The following is a 13,674-nucleotide window of genomic DNA, read 5'->3' as shown; positions in this document are numbered from 1 at the left end:
TCTCGATACATCTTCTATCATTATGTGTAATCAGTTTTTTAAAATAGTCAACCATATAGGAGCCTATTCGTGACCAGACACACACACACACACACACACACACACACACACACACATTCAGCTTTATATTATAAATATATATATATATATATATATATATATTAATGTTTTTACTTATTACTTGTATATATATTTTATTGTTTATAATTAATGATTCCAATATCGTATTAAAATCTATATAAGGTCTACTTAACAGTTGGCTATTCCCCAGCATATGTGCTGCTTCTTTCAGTCATCTTACTCTCCACCATTCTTCTCTGTGTATAATTTTTACTTTGTCCCATAATGTTAGATGGTTTTCTTTTCCCTTCCAGATATGGTCAGCTATACCTGATTTTTCAATCCCTTCACATACTACAACTTTTTGATGTTCTTCTAACTGTACTTTCACTGTACTTTCACCTTTGAATAGTTTTCCACATTTACATGGGATTTCATATACACAGTTCTTAGTCATGATTTTTTCTGTAGGGGGCTTGATTCTCACAAGCTGTTTCCAGAGAGTTGAATCATTCCTGAATACTTTCCTAATGTCATATGGATTACATATTCGTTGAAGTTTCAGACAAGCCCTTCATGTATGGTATACAAACTGTAGTGAGTTTCTGAGCGGTGTCCTTTTGTGTATGGTTCAGATTTCTTGGAGCTGATGTTGTCATGCTCTCTGGATGTTTCGGTAGACGTTTTCTCTTACACTGTCCATCTCCTCTTGATATGCACTTCTGTTACGACATGTTGCTTTTGCTCGGTGTTATATAGTTTTTGTTCCTATTTGCTTTATTTTTGTTGTGGCGAAATTACGAATGAACTGATCCATATACAATAAATACCAGGAGGCATTAATGCAGATTTTGTAGATTTTGATGACCAACTGATGCACAACTCACACGTTTGTATGTTCTTGTTAATACATTTTCCGACTTTATTCCTGTGTTCTGTTTTCCTTGTAAACCTTTAACTAGGGTTATTATAACTTTGCTCAACTATTCAGAGTTTATGATATCTCAGTACTATTTTGCATTAATAAATGAATGGATTTTTTATAATTATTATATATTATTTTATTTTTTTGTTTTTGTTTGTGTTATAAAAACACAAACAAAAACACAATGGAAAACGTAAGAAATAAAATTAAAATATTTGATACCTTTTCTAAAGAATGCATTGCAAAACATGGTCCATCATGGGCTTTCACAGTTCTTTGCAAAGTTGTTCCAACCCAATGAAAGACATGCCCATCACTTCCGCCAGAGTAACAGCATTCGGCAGCTTTACCAAAAGCAATTGAGAGCATATCACACATTTTGGCCGTTTTACCAAAGAGACCACGCTTGGAAGTAAAACCACCACCTAATAATTGCAACACAAAGCAATATAAAGAAATTATACAAATAAAACAATAAATTAGATTTTATTTTTTTATATTCACAAAATTATCATTTAATTGCAATAATTGCTATCTATGTACATGTTTGCTAAGATGGCTTTCATTCAATGCAGAGTCTGTCATCATATATATATATATATATATATATATATATATATATATATATATATATATATATATAGTGGTAGGTGCACTAGTTCAGATATGGCAACAATACTCAATGCATGGACGGATGATGGCGTTATAGAGATATAGGTGTAACAAGTTTGCTAGTCCAGTCGATAGTTGGAAAGCTTATACTAGCAAACATATTTTTGCAAATTGTTAAGCTACATATTGTGTATTTTGAGTTTTTTTAGTCAGTTTTTTAGTGTAATTAAATATTCTATAAAAAACATTCATCTATGAGGAACATTCCAAAAGTAATGTCTCCTATATTTTTATTCCTCCCAAATGGATCAAAAGGGACTGCAAATTGCATTGTTATGAAGACTGAACTTATGCATGAAGGTTCCATCTCTCTGTTGACTGTGTGAGACTCTAAGAAAGCAACCCCTATCATTGATGCACGTCAAAAGCAGAGATGCATTATTGAATTTCTGGCAAAAGTGCATTGAGAATGGTGGTGACTATGTAGAAAAATAAATCTTGGAGCACAAAATATTACTCTTTAATTTTTTAGTTAAAAAAATAAGGGGATGTTCTTTTGGAATGCCCCTCATATGACAAAGCATGCTTCAGATGCCCATGCACAGCCATCATTCGTTGCTAGCAAAAGTGCATTGAGAATGATGGTGACGATGTAGAAAAACAAATTTTTAAGCATAAAATGTCGTTCATTTTAATGGTACCACTCCCACTTTTAAAATTTAGTCAGTCACAACTTACAGCCGAGAGATTTTTTTTTAAATTAAATTTTACAAGTGACTTTTTATTAAATTTGAATTTCATAACACAATACCAATATAACACTAGAAAATCTTTTTAAAAAAGTAGAATAAATCCCTGAAGCAATAGTTCCAATCCCGTGTGCCTCTTTTGGGGGAACTAGTTTTCCCCACATTTAAAACATTAATGTCTAACTGCTCTTGTGGGGGAGGAAAGTAAATAACTATTTAAACAAATTATTTTCAGTTTTTTTTCTTTCCTTTTTTTTTTTTTCTTAAAATAATATTCCATAAAGGATACTTGTACAGTTTAATCAACACATTAAAAAATGAAAATATCGAAAAAAAATGTTATATTGTACGTATCTGTTTTTGAATTAAAGATCCCCCCCCCCCCAAAAAAAAAAAATTTCACTTAATTTGATCGGGTAGTTTTTTTCTTTTTTTACAGCGGAAAAACACGTTTGTATGACAGCAGGTTGAAGGTAGACATCTTGGATTTTTAAAAAAAATTTGTTTGGATTTTATAAACGCCACGGGGAGATAACTCCAGTTAAAGCGTCGACACTCCCTCCCCATCTTTAATACTAGCTTTTCTTCATAAAAATCAAACCTTTTGTTCGGTATCATAACAAATTGTTTTTTCACTGTAAATAAAAAAACTACTTGATGAAATTAAGCGAATTTTTTTTTCAGAGAACTTCATCCCATAACGGATCCATACAATTTAAACTTTTTTCGATATTTTCATTTTTTAATGTCTTGACTAAACTGTACATGTGCCGCATAAAGTTTAGTTTTGCTTGTCAAACCTGCAAAGGGTGTTTATTCTGAAAGTCATGGGGGACGTTGAAAATAAGAAAATGCCTTTCGGAATTACCATCCCCAACCTCCCAATGTTAAGAACGGCTTTCAGAATAAACATCCCTAACCTCCCCATGTCCAGAACGGCTTTCGGAATAAACACCCTTTGCAGGTTGGACAAGCAGCGCACATTGACTCCACCCCCGCCCCCCCCCCCCCCGAAAAGCAAAGAAAATCATTTTTTAAAGTTTTCTCAAACATTTTTTAATTTATATTATCGACTACTGCTAGTTTTTTTGGTTTTGTTTGTGGTTTTTAATTAATTCAACTGGAGTAAAAAGGTTCAAACAAAACCTACATATCTATAAAAGTGAAAGTGTCTGTGTCTGTGTACATTTACCTATGCAATAACTTTGTCAATTTTAAGTCTACAGACTCGAAAGTAAATATACAGGTTATTGAGATTTGGGAAAATCTTTGCAATCCGTTTTCAGACAGAAATTTGTCTGTTAAGGGATCAAAATTCAACAATTTGACCTTTGAGAACTCTACCAAACTCCTCCGCAAATTTTGAGTATAAACACTTGAAATTTTAGATATTAGTTCCTTGGATATAGATCTAATTTAGTAACTTGATTTGAGCCCAAAACAATAAATTTTAAGGAGTTATGATTTTAAGGGGTCAAAGTTAAAAAAATTTGATCTCTGCAGTCTCTAACAAATTACTTGAAATTTAACATAAAGGGTATTCAGAGATAGAACAAGCTTTTTAATCGGTTTGGGTCCAAAATTTTTAGTTACCAATATATGTATATAGTATGTCTGTATGTATGTATGTTTGCATGTCTGCCTGAAATTTTCGACTGAGGCGACTGATTTTTACAAGATCAGTATCGTTTTGAAGTTCGACCTTTCAGACAACAAATATCGAAAAATTTGCTAAAAACATTAATATCTTCACCTTAAACTGGGCACTTTTCTACAGGGGGGGGGCGCTTTTTTCGCCGATATTTTTAAAAGTCATTCTCTCCTTTCGATTGTCTAGCCTTAATTTAAACCTATGTCACTTCCGGTTTGGTGGTGGTCGTAACCGCAAACACGTCAGGTTTTTTCTCCCATTCTTTTCCTCCTTTGCGGTACGGCTTCGAGCCTGCCTTACTACTACCACTTTTTTTTTTTTTTTTGCTCAACGTACGCATCCAAACACCCGGACAACGCTGGGCTGAAATGCTAGTCTATCTATAAAAGTGAAAGTGTCTGTGTGTGTGCGTGTGTGTGTGTGCGTGTACATTTCCCCACGAAATAACTCTGTCCATTTTAAGCCTACTCGACTCGAAATTTGATATACAGAGTACTGAGATTTGGGAAAATCGATGTGATCGGTTTTCGGCCAGAAATTTGGCGAATAAGTGGTCAAAGTTCAACGATTTGACCTTTGAGAACTCTACCATACTCCTGGGACAATTTTGGGTCTACACACTTGAAATTTTAGATATAGGTTCCTTGGACAGTGATCTAACTTAATAACTTGATTTGAGCCCAAAACAATAAATTTTAAGGGGTCATAATAGGGGTCAAAGTTTTAAAAAATTGACCGCTTTTTTTTTTTTTTTTTTTGCTCAACATACACCTCCAAATACCCAGGCAACGCCGGGCACCAATGCTAGTATATCTATAAAAGAGAACGTGTCTGTGTGTCTGCCTGTGTGTCTGTGTACATTTCCCTATGCAATAACTCACATGTGCCAAAATCTGCTCGTCTTCTCGACAAGCCGTCGAAATTAATTTCTGTCTTTTACAGAAAGGAAATCTCCAAAATACAACCGGTTTCTTTTGCTGGTCTTTTTGAAACTAATTTTCCAGTCGATAAAACCTTGGAATGAAATTACGCTGAAAGTTTAGTAACTATCAATGGAGTTCCAAACAAACGTCTTTATCTAAAGGAGAAAAACCAGTAACATCATATTTAACGTCAAAATCTTTTTGATGGAGAATGAAGTAAAGCCTCTTCCTTAAAGGTCAGGGATATTCGAACTAACGAAAACGGGCAAAGGTCCTTTCTTCCTCCCTTCCTCACCCCCCCCCCCTCTCTAGAGCGTGGGAGAGTAGCAGACTACTGGAAAGGAATTATGACGACGACGATGATGAATATGGAAGTGACCTGCAAAATGCCGGTCAAAGAGTGCGTTCTTTTCACTAAATGTTGAGATGTGGAATATGTGTATAGAAAAATAAAAATAAAAATTATTTCTTTATTCTAATTTCAACAAAGATTGACCTCTGTGGTCTCTACTAAATTACAGCTAATTTTTGGTTTAAACATTTGAAATTTTACATAAAGTGTATTCAGACATAAGGCAAGCTTTTTAATTGTTTTTTTTTTTTTTGCTGAAAATTTGTCTTCTAAGTTCAAAAGATTTTACTTTTGCAGTTTATAGCCAACTATTAAGTCAATTTGCGGTCTAAATGTCTGGATTTTTACAAAATACTCAGCCAATTTTAGGTCTTAACATTTGAAATTTATACATGAGTATTCAGACATGCAACAAGCATTTTAATCAGTTTTGAGGTGAAAATTTGGCTGCCAAAAGATCAAAGTTGAAAGAGTTGACCTTTGCAGATTCTACCAAATTCCTCCGCCAATTTTGGGTGTAAAGACTTGTAATTTTAGATGTAGGTAACTTGGACATGGATAAAACTTTGTATTTTTATTTGAAACAAAAATACTAAATATTAAGGTGTCAAAATTGGGATCAAAGTTTTAAAAAATTGACCTCTGCAGGCTCTACGAAATATCTTGAACAAATTTTGGTTTAAAAATATGAAATCTTACATAAAGTGTATTCACATACAGGGCAAGTTATGAATTTTACAAAGTTACAATTCATACACTAAGGAGAGAGCTTTCTAGGGTCTGAACAAAGCCGGGATGAACTATTTGTCTTAAATAAACCGAAGTGACTTTTTCTTTGATATTTTTTTGTTTTAACACAAACTTCTAAAACTTTGAAACGAAAATTTATAACAAAATTTGAAATATCTCGCAACACAAATAGTTGTATTTCTATTTTGTTTACTTTCTGGCTTAAGAGAGAATATATTTAAAAAAAAAAAAACGGAATAAAAGTAGCACACAGAATTGGAAAAAATAATATCTAAAAAAAATATATATTTGCAAAAAAATAACCTTTCGATTAAAGGTTATGAGAGTAAATTCATTTTATTGTTTATTTCAATGATACAACAGATTTTTACGATATTTTGCGCTAACAAAACCCAATAGCAAATTTGTGTAAAAGTTGCTTTAATAGTAAAACAGCAGCAGGAACAAAAAATCGTACATAATTAGTCGTACAATTTTAGTAAACAACCTTAGGTACGATCAAAACTCGGCACGACTAAATACCTGTTTGATTCAGCTGCTGCTGATTCAAGAAACTTTACACATTATTTCTGTATGAATAACAGCAGGAGCAATCAGTCCTACAAAAGGAAATAATTTGATCGTACATATATAGTAAAACCGCTTCAAAGCCTAATACCACTTACATCAAAGTTTGTTAGAAAGTTCTTTCTCGGTGTGTGTGTGTGTGTGTGTGTGTGTGTGTGTGTGTTTTTGTGGTATGTGAGTATGAAATGTTGTTCTTGTTATTTATGATTAATGCAAATTGGGATGGAGGGGGGGGGGCTTTCTCCAATCATGCTTTCCAACCAATATTTTAACAAAATATTCGTTCATTATAGTAACAAAATATACGATTAGATGGAGCCTATTTTTGCAAGTGGAAAAAAAGATGATAAACTGTTGTTTCATTTGATCTATAATCTCATTTGTGCTTATGAGATGATGAATAATTTTGCATGTGTAATCATAGTCAAGGGTAACCTAAAGGTTCGCTTTTTATTAGCACCAAGGATAAAGGAGGACACCATTTCTTCCAAGGATTATTGCCCTTATCCTTAATCTGCAAGTATAAATTTTTAACCTGACCAGCCCATTAGTGAATGCTCTTACTACTGTGCCAAATAGGTCTAACCGGTTATAGTTTGGGAAATAGATGGGAAATTAAATGTATGTGAAAAAGTGTTTTAATCTTACTCACCTGTTTGACTCCAAAATTTTATGTGTTTTACTCCAACACTGACAAGGTGGTTATCATCAAATGGATTCCATTTGATGACAAAAATCTTATCTTTGTGTCCTCTGTGAAAGATAGTTTTGAAGAAGAAAATGCAACCATAACAACTTGCAGGCAAGGTTCAAGTATAATGAAAGATGGAAAACCAGATATTTAAAAACTTGATAGTACAAAAAACAATTCATACACTAAGGAGAGCTTGGAGGCCACAGCCTTGTTCCAGATTTGTTTAGGTAAAAACACAAAACTAAAAATAAAAGCTTGACTTTTAAACAGAAAGCAAACATGAAGTCACAAAATTTGCAAACAAAAAAGAAAAAAAAAAAACAAATAGATCTGAAAATTAAAGAGTCATAGTACGTTTAAAAAACATTAGCATTAGTCTCTTTTGGCTGACATACACAAGTGCTACCCCTCTAGCGAAATACACGTTGGCTCCGACGTTGTACACAGTTTGACTTAGGGAGCAATTATTATTTTTACAAGGAAAGAATTTTTGCGTGTGTGGCCTAGTTTTTTTTTATTTATTTATTTTGGCTTGAACTTTGCGCTTTGCGAATTATTGTTATTACAATTTTTTTTTTTTATGGATATTTTTTTTGGCCAGAGATTATAGTTATAGGTATTAACAGGAAAATTGGTGCAAATCCAAATTAGTACTTGTGGCGATAAACAAAAAGCTTTAGCGTGTACGTACCTCTCAAGGAATGTCGTCGATCGAAACACAGTGAAATGTTATTTGGTTCTAGTGCACTTATTGATCCATGCTATTTTTAAATAGTATTTTCATGTTTAATTAAAGTTTTACGATACCTGATTTTATTAAATTGTTAGGTGAAAGTAGAGAACAGGTGCATAACACCCTCCCGTCCCCATTTCTAAATAATGTCATTATTTCAGCATGTTAAGAATGGCTTTCTAAATAATGTCATTATTTCAGCATGGCTCAATAAGTGCATGAGTACCTTTTATTTTCTTGAATAAAATAAAAACTACTCGAGGAGAACATTACTGTTTTTGTTTTAATAATTATTTTTTATTCAAAAATAAAAAATAAAAATTTCAATTGTTCAAAACGTTTTTTTTTCCCAAAGCTTATTGGGAGTTTTTTTTAATTACCATATTTTTCATGAACATGCTCTAAAAATGTTTCAAAATTATCTAATATTTTTTCACTTTTCATGTTACACATGGCCTCATCGACATGAGACCATTCCATTTCTCCTACTGATCCTGATATGTATTTACAAAATCATATAATAACAAAACAATTCGCAAAGAAAATATCCATCCCCCCTAAAAAAAGAAAAACGAAACAAGCCAAAATAAAAAAGCTATAATAAATAAGAAAAACTAGGCGCTCACTAAGTCAAACTGCGTACAACATCGGAGTCAATGCATATTTCGCTAGAGGGGTAGCACGTCTGCCTCTCTTTTGTGTTTTTGTCTTGCTGGATTCATCTGCCATATTTAATGTGGGTTGGGCTTATCTTGTATCTTATCATTAATCATAATGAGGACCATACTGTCGCAAAAATACTTACTTGGTAGCTGCCAATTTCTGTCCTTTCTTCCAATCCCAGACAACAATCATGTGAGAATCGTCCAGACCAACAGAAGCCAACTTCTTGCCATCAGCTATAAGAAAAGTTGTGAACAAATTTATTTTTCAATAGAAATTTTTTATAACTTTAATTGCATTATTGGCCTAAACTGGTTTCGCCTTATTTTTGTTTCTTGATATCATCTTCATAATATGCTCACAGTGTGTGTCAGATCACTATTTCCACTTAATAAACAAACAATGGCTATGCATACTAATGACTTCTGTTTTGTTTTTATCACAATTGAGAAAACACATAAACTTTTTGGAAACTAAATAAAAAAAAACAACAGACTTTTAATTTCAAACCAAAATTAATGTAGACACAGTCAATAAATATCTAAAACACGTTTTACTATAAGAAATTTGTTTGGGCCATTTTAGCCATTTGTTTATTTTTTGCCACTATCATCTGTAATATCAACACTCCATAAAGAGAGCACTTTCTCAGCAAAAATCCTTAAGCTGGCAGGAAACCTCCCGAATTGCACCTTTGCTGCACCCAATCAAGTCATCCGAGCCCAGTAGCAATAGTTCAAAAGGCTCTTTTCATACTGTTGCGATTCAAACAGCTCTTTTTAGGGCTAAGTACCAAAAGCTACCTGTATGCAAATTTCACTCTCCACTACTGCCGACCTTCTGAGACTCCCTCTACAACACGCAAACTCTGGTTCACTAGATGCTCCAGCTCACTCTTGCAGCTTCCAGCACCTCTAGCTCACTCCTGTGGCTTCCAGCGCCTCTAGCTCACTCCTGTGGCTTCCAGCGCCTCTAGCTCACTCCTGTAGCTTCCAGCGCCTCTAGCTCACTCCTACAGCTTCCAGCGCCTCAAGCTCACTCCTACAGCTTCAAGTGCCTCCAACGCCTCCAGCTCACTCCTGCAGCTTCAAGTGCCTCCAACGCCTCCAGCTCACTCCTGCAGCTTCCAGTACTTCCAGCTCACTCCTGCAGCTTCCAGTACTTCCAGCTCACTCCTGCAGCTTCCAGCGCCTCCAGCTGACTCATGCAGCTTTCAGCATCTCCAGTTAACTTCTGCATAATCTAGCCTCCTACAGATCCCATGAAAGTATAAAGAATTGATCTCACATTTTCTATTCAAAAGATTGAAATCAACCTTAATTATAATTAAAGCCTTAAATGTATGAAGGTTACAAAGTTTTGAATCAAGTTGATAGAGATAACTTTTTAAAGGATTAGTCATTTTATATGTATTTGTCTGTGTTGATTAATAACATAGCCAACCAATAAATTAGATACTATAGTGGTGGTTCAATACAATGAAAGTCTTGTCCATGTAGTTGAGTTAGGTACAGCTTAAATCATGTCCATTCACACAAATGAAGAAGAGTTTGCCAAATGATGACTAAAGTCTACTATACAGGCATTTGAATAATGGCAATCAATAGATCCAGTGCCAAACCACAGAAGGAAAGAAAATTTGGGGATGAAGAGCAACTAACAGGAGTTAGGGATGGGTATCACATATCACAGTGCCTGTCTTCTTTTTTTTTTTTTAGACTTATGGATTTTGGTCCATTGTGGCTTGGAAAGTCAATCTGGAAATGGGATACATTTTATTTGGGTTTTCTTAATCAAATATGCTTGGAATAACACTTGCCACAATCGTGAAGGATTTCCAGCCATCACTTTTGTAATCATCCTGTCTCTCTTCTTTTCAACTTGACACATTTTGAACTATTTATTTTGAATTCGTTCACAATTTGTCCATCATTTTCACTCCAGAAATCACCACAATGCTGCATTTACTCTATGAACTAAAAAAACTGCTTAAAATATTGGAAATGCTTGAAATATCTAAAATGCTTGAAATATCTAAAATGCTTAAAATATCTAAAATGCTTGAAATATCTAAAATGCTTGAAATATCTAAAATGCTTAAAATATCTAAAATGCTTAAAATATTTAAAATGCTTAAAATATCTAAAATACTTAAAATATCTAAAATGCTTGAAATATCTAAAATGCTTAAAATATCTAAAATGCTTAAAATATCTAAAATGCTTGAAATATCTGAAATGCTTGAAATATCTAAAATGCTTGAAATATCTAAAATGCTTAAAATATCTAAAATGCTTAAAATATCTAAAATGTTTAAAATATCTAAAATGCTTAAAATATCTAAAATGCTTAAAATATCTAAAATGCTTAAAATATCTAAAATGCTTGAAATATCTAAAATGCTTAAAATATCTAAAATGTTTAAAATATCTAAAATGCTTAAAATATCTAAAATGTTTAAAATATCTAAAATGCTTAAAATATCTAAAATGCTTAAAATATCTAAAATGCTTGAAATATCTAAAATGCTTGAAATATCTAAAATGTTTAAAATATCTAAAATGCTTAAAATATCTAAAATGCTATTAATTGAATTTCATGACAACAGGAGATCACAAGTAATGAAAAAACGTAATCAATATCCGACATCTCTCTCATATATCACATAAAGCTACTTTGGTTAAATAAAAAATTATTATTTTAATGTACAGACATTGTGCCCGAGTTGATTGCTATTTACTGTTGTTGTTGTTGTTGTTGTTGTTGTTGTTGATGTATTTTCTTTATTTTTATTATAGGAAGAAAGTATAGTTCAGTCACTTGCCTCTCCTATCAATTGTCGACACTGTACCAGCACATGGATTTATCAAAAAGTTAGTTTTTTTTAGAATCGAAAATATCAACTTCAGCTTTGTTGCATGAGTTTGATTTTTTTAAATAATAAAAGTAGTTTTTCATATGAAATTTTATGTTTATTAGCTAGAGAAATGTGTAAAGGTTTTTGTAAAAATAAATGTTATTCATTTTTATTCATTAGAAAAAATATTTTCTCGGTATGCCATACAGAGATTAATCAAAAAAGTTCGTTTTGTTTTGGAAGCAACACATCGACTTCAGTTCGATTGTTGAACTTTGAAAATGATAAACACGGTTTTTCATATGTACTTTTATGTTTATTCATTAAATAAAAATGTAAAAATATTTTTTTTTTTCTGTAGAAATTTGTTTTTATGATGGAATAAAAGTTGGTGCACTGGCGTACATTTTGGCATACTTTTTGGCGAACCAAAATAGCGGATTGAAATCTGGTGTGCTGGCGTCCCCAAAATAATTACCCGACAATTGGTATGTAAAATAAGAAAACAGTGTAGGGAGCGAATAGTTAAGAAAGCTCGTCCCATGTCAAGAATGCGTTTCTATATAATAACATACTATTTAGAAAAGCATTCTTAACATTAGGAGGGATTTTTGTTTACTATTCTGTACCTTCCTTGTTTGGAAATATGTTCATATTTTATATACATTTGGTTGATTATTAAATTGATTTGTGTTACTGTAAAAGAAAAACAAATTACAGATACTACTACTACTACTACTACTACTACTACTAATAATAATAATAATAATAATGATGATGATGATAATAGCAGCAGCAAATATATTAATCCCTTTAGCTAAATCACTTCCCCAAAATGGGATTTTACATTTTTAAATGATTATGTGGCGAAAAGAAAAAAAAAATTATTTTAAAATTTTGCATAGGAAAACTGTTTCACACATAAAATTAACATAAAATTGTTATGTTACGAAGCGTATGGTGACAAGCAAAAAGAATAGACAACACAGGATTAAGATTTGAACGAACTCAACAATTTATTTTTGAATAAATAACACAGAATAATAACGAGCTGTCCTTGGGGTGAAGATGGCAGATTGTTGTTAGTTGTTGTTATTGTTGTTATAAGGCACGACGAAACCTTCGTTTGTAATAGTAGTAGCAGCAGTGCTGGTCTGGTTATAATCCTGTGTCAATGGCGATAGTCGTTGTTAGAAGGCGCGATGAAACCTTCGTTTGTAGTAGTGGTAGCAGCAGTGCTGGTTATAATCCTGTGTCAATAGCGATAGTTGTTGTTGTTAGAAGGTGCGACGAAGCCTTCGTTTGTAATAGTAGTAGCAGCAGTGCTGGTGTCTGGTTATAATCCTGTGTCAATGGCGATAGTTGTTGTTAGAAGGCGCGACGAAGCCTTCGTTTGTTATAGTAGTAGCAGCAGTGCTGGTTATAATCGTGTGTCAATAGCGATAGTTGTTGTTGTTAGAAGGCGCGATGAAGCCTTCGTTGGTAATGGTAGTAGCAGCAGTGATGGTTATAATCCCGTGTCAATAGCGATAGTTGTTGTTGTTAGAAGGCGCGCCGAAGCCTTCGTTGTAGTAGTAGTAGCATTGGTCGCGACAGCCGTAGCGTTGTGGTGATGGCGAGGCTGGTGGTCCTTCTGCTGTCTTTTCCTTGGCTTCGCTAAATATAGCAAGCACGCGGACGTAGTTGTAGACAAACGGTTAGTGATGAAGAAATTGCCCCCATGTCGAGAAAACTGTGTTTCTTTTGAGTTGTTATTTTCGCTACGGTGTGTAAGGCATCTAAGCGTTCTGCCCGTAATTTTGTGGAGGTAACCATGATCATGTGCCTCGACTTTGGTGCCATGGTAGCGATCGTAGCGTGAATCCCTACGTAGTCAATTTCTCCCCAAAGCGGTCAGGAATCATGAAACTTGAGTGGTGGTCGTCACGGTGACACGTGGCAGACAGTATGACGGCATCCTCAAGTCAAAACGAGATCTAAATCATAACATCATAACAGCTCCCCCAGATCTCATTTTGGCTTGAATTGTCCAGTGCGGTCATAGTTGCATGTGTGAATGGAATCAACCCATGATGAAATCCTTAAATCGTTTAGGAAGCTGGCCTCGTGTTGACCAATTCCGAATCAGGTCCGATCTG

The 13,674-nt window shown here is 33.6% G+C and overlaps 1 protein-coding gene across 6 annotated transcripts in view; it reads right to left on the bottom strand.

Annotated features, from left to right (window-relative positions):
* The window catches only part of LOC145256392 (echinoderm microtubule-associated protein-like 6), a 902,875-nt gene that overhangs the window by 346,049 nt on the left and 543,152 nt on the right, over positions 1–13,674 (bottom strand). For all 6 annotated transcript variants that reach the window (XM_080115242.1, XM_080115245.1, XM_080115243.1 and 3 more), the window contains 3 exons: positions 8,822–8,915; positions 7,242–7,342; positions 1,208–1,410 (listed from right to left, as the gene is read on the bottom strand). In XM_080115242.1, the coding sequence (XP_079971368.1) occupies positions 1,208–1,410; positions 7,242–7,342; positions 8,822–8,915 (398 nt within the window). The remainder of the gene's footprint in view (positions 1–1,207; positions 1,411–7,241; positions 7,343–8,821; positions 8,916–13,674) is intronic.

This window comes from Euprymna scolopes, chromosome 32 (assembly GCF_053919585.1).
Source record: "Euprymna scolopes isolate OS-2025 chromosome 32, ASM5391958v1, whole genome shotgun sequence".
NCBI classification, from domain to species: Eukaryota; Metazoa; Mollusca; class Cephalopoda; order Sepiida; family Sepiolidae; genus Euprymna; species Euprymna scolopes.
The sequence above is the reverse complement of the archived record's forward strand: the minus strand, read 5'-3'. Positions and strand labels throughout refer to the sequence as shown.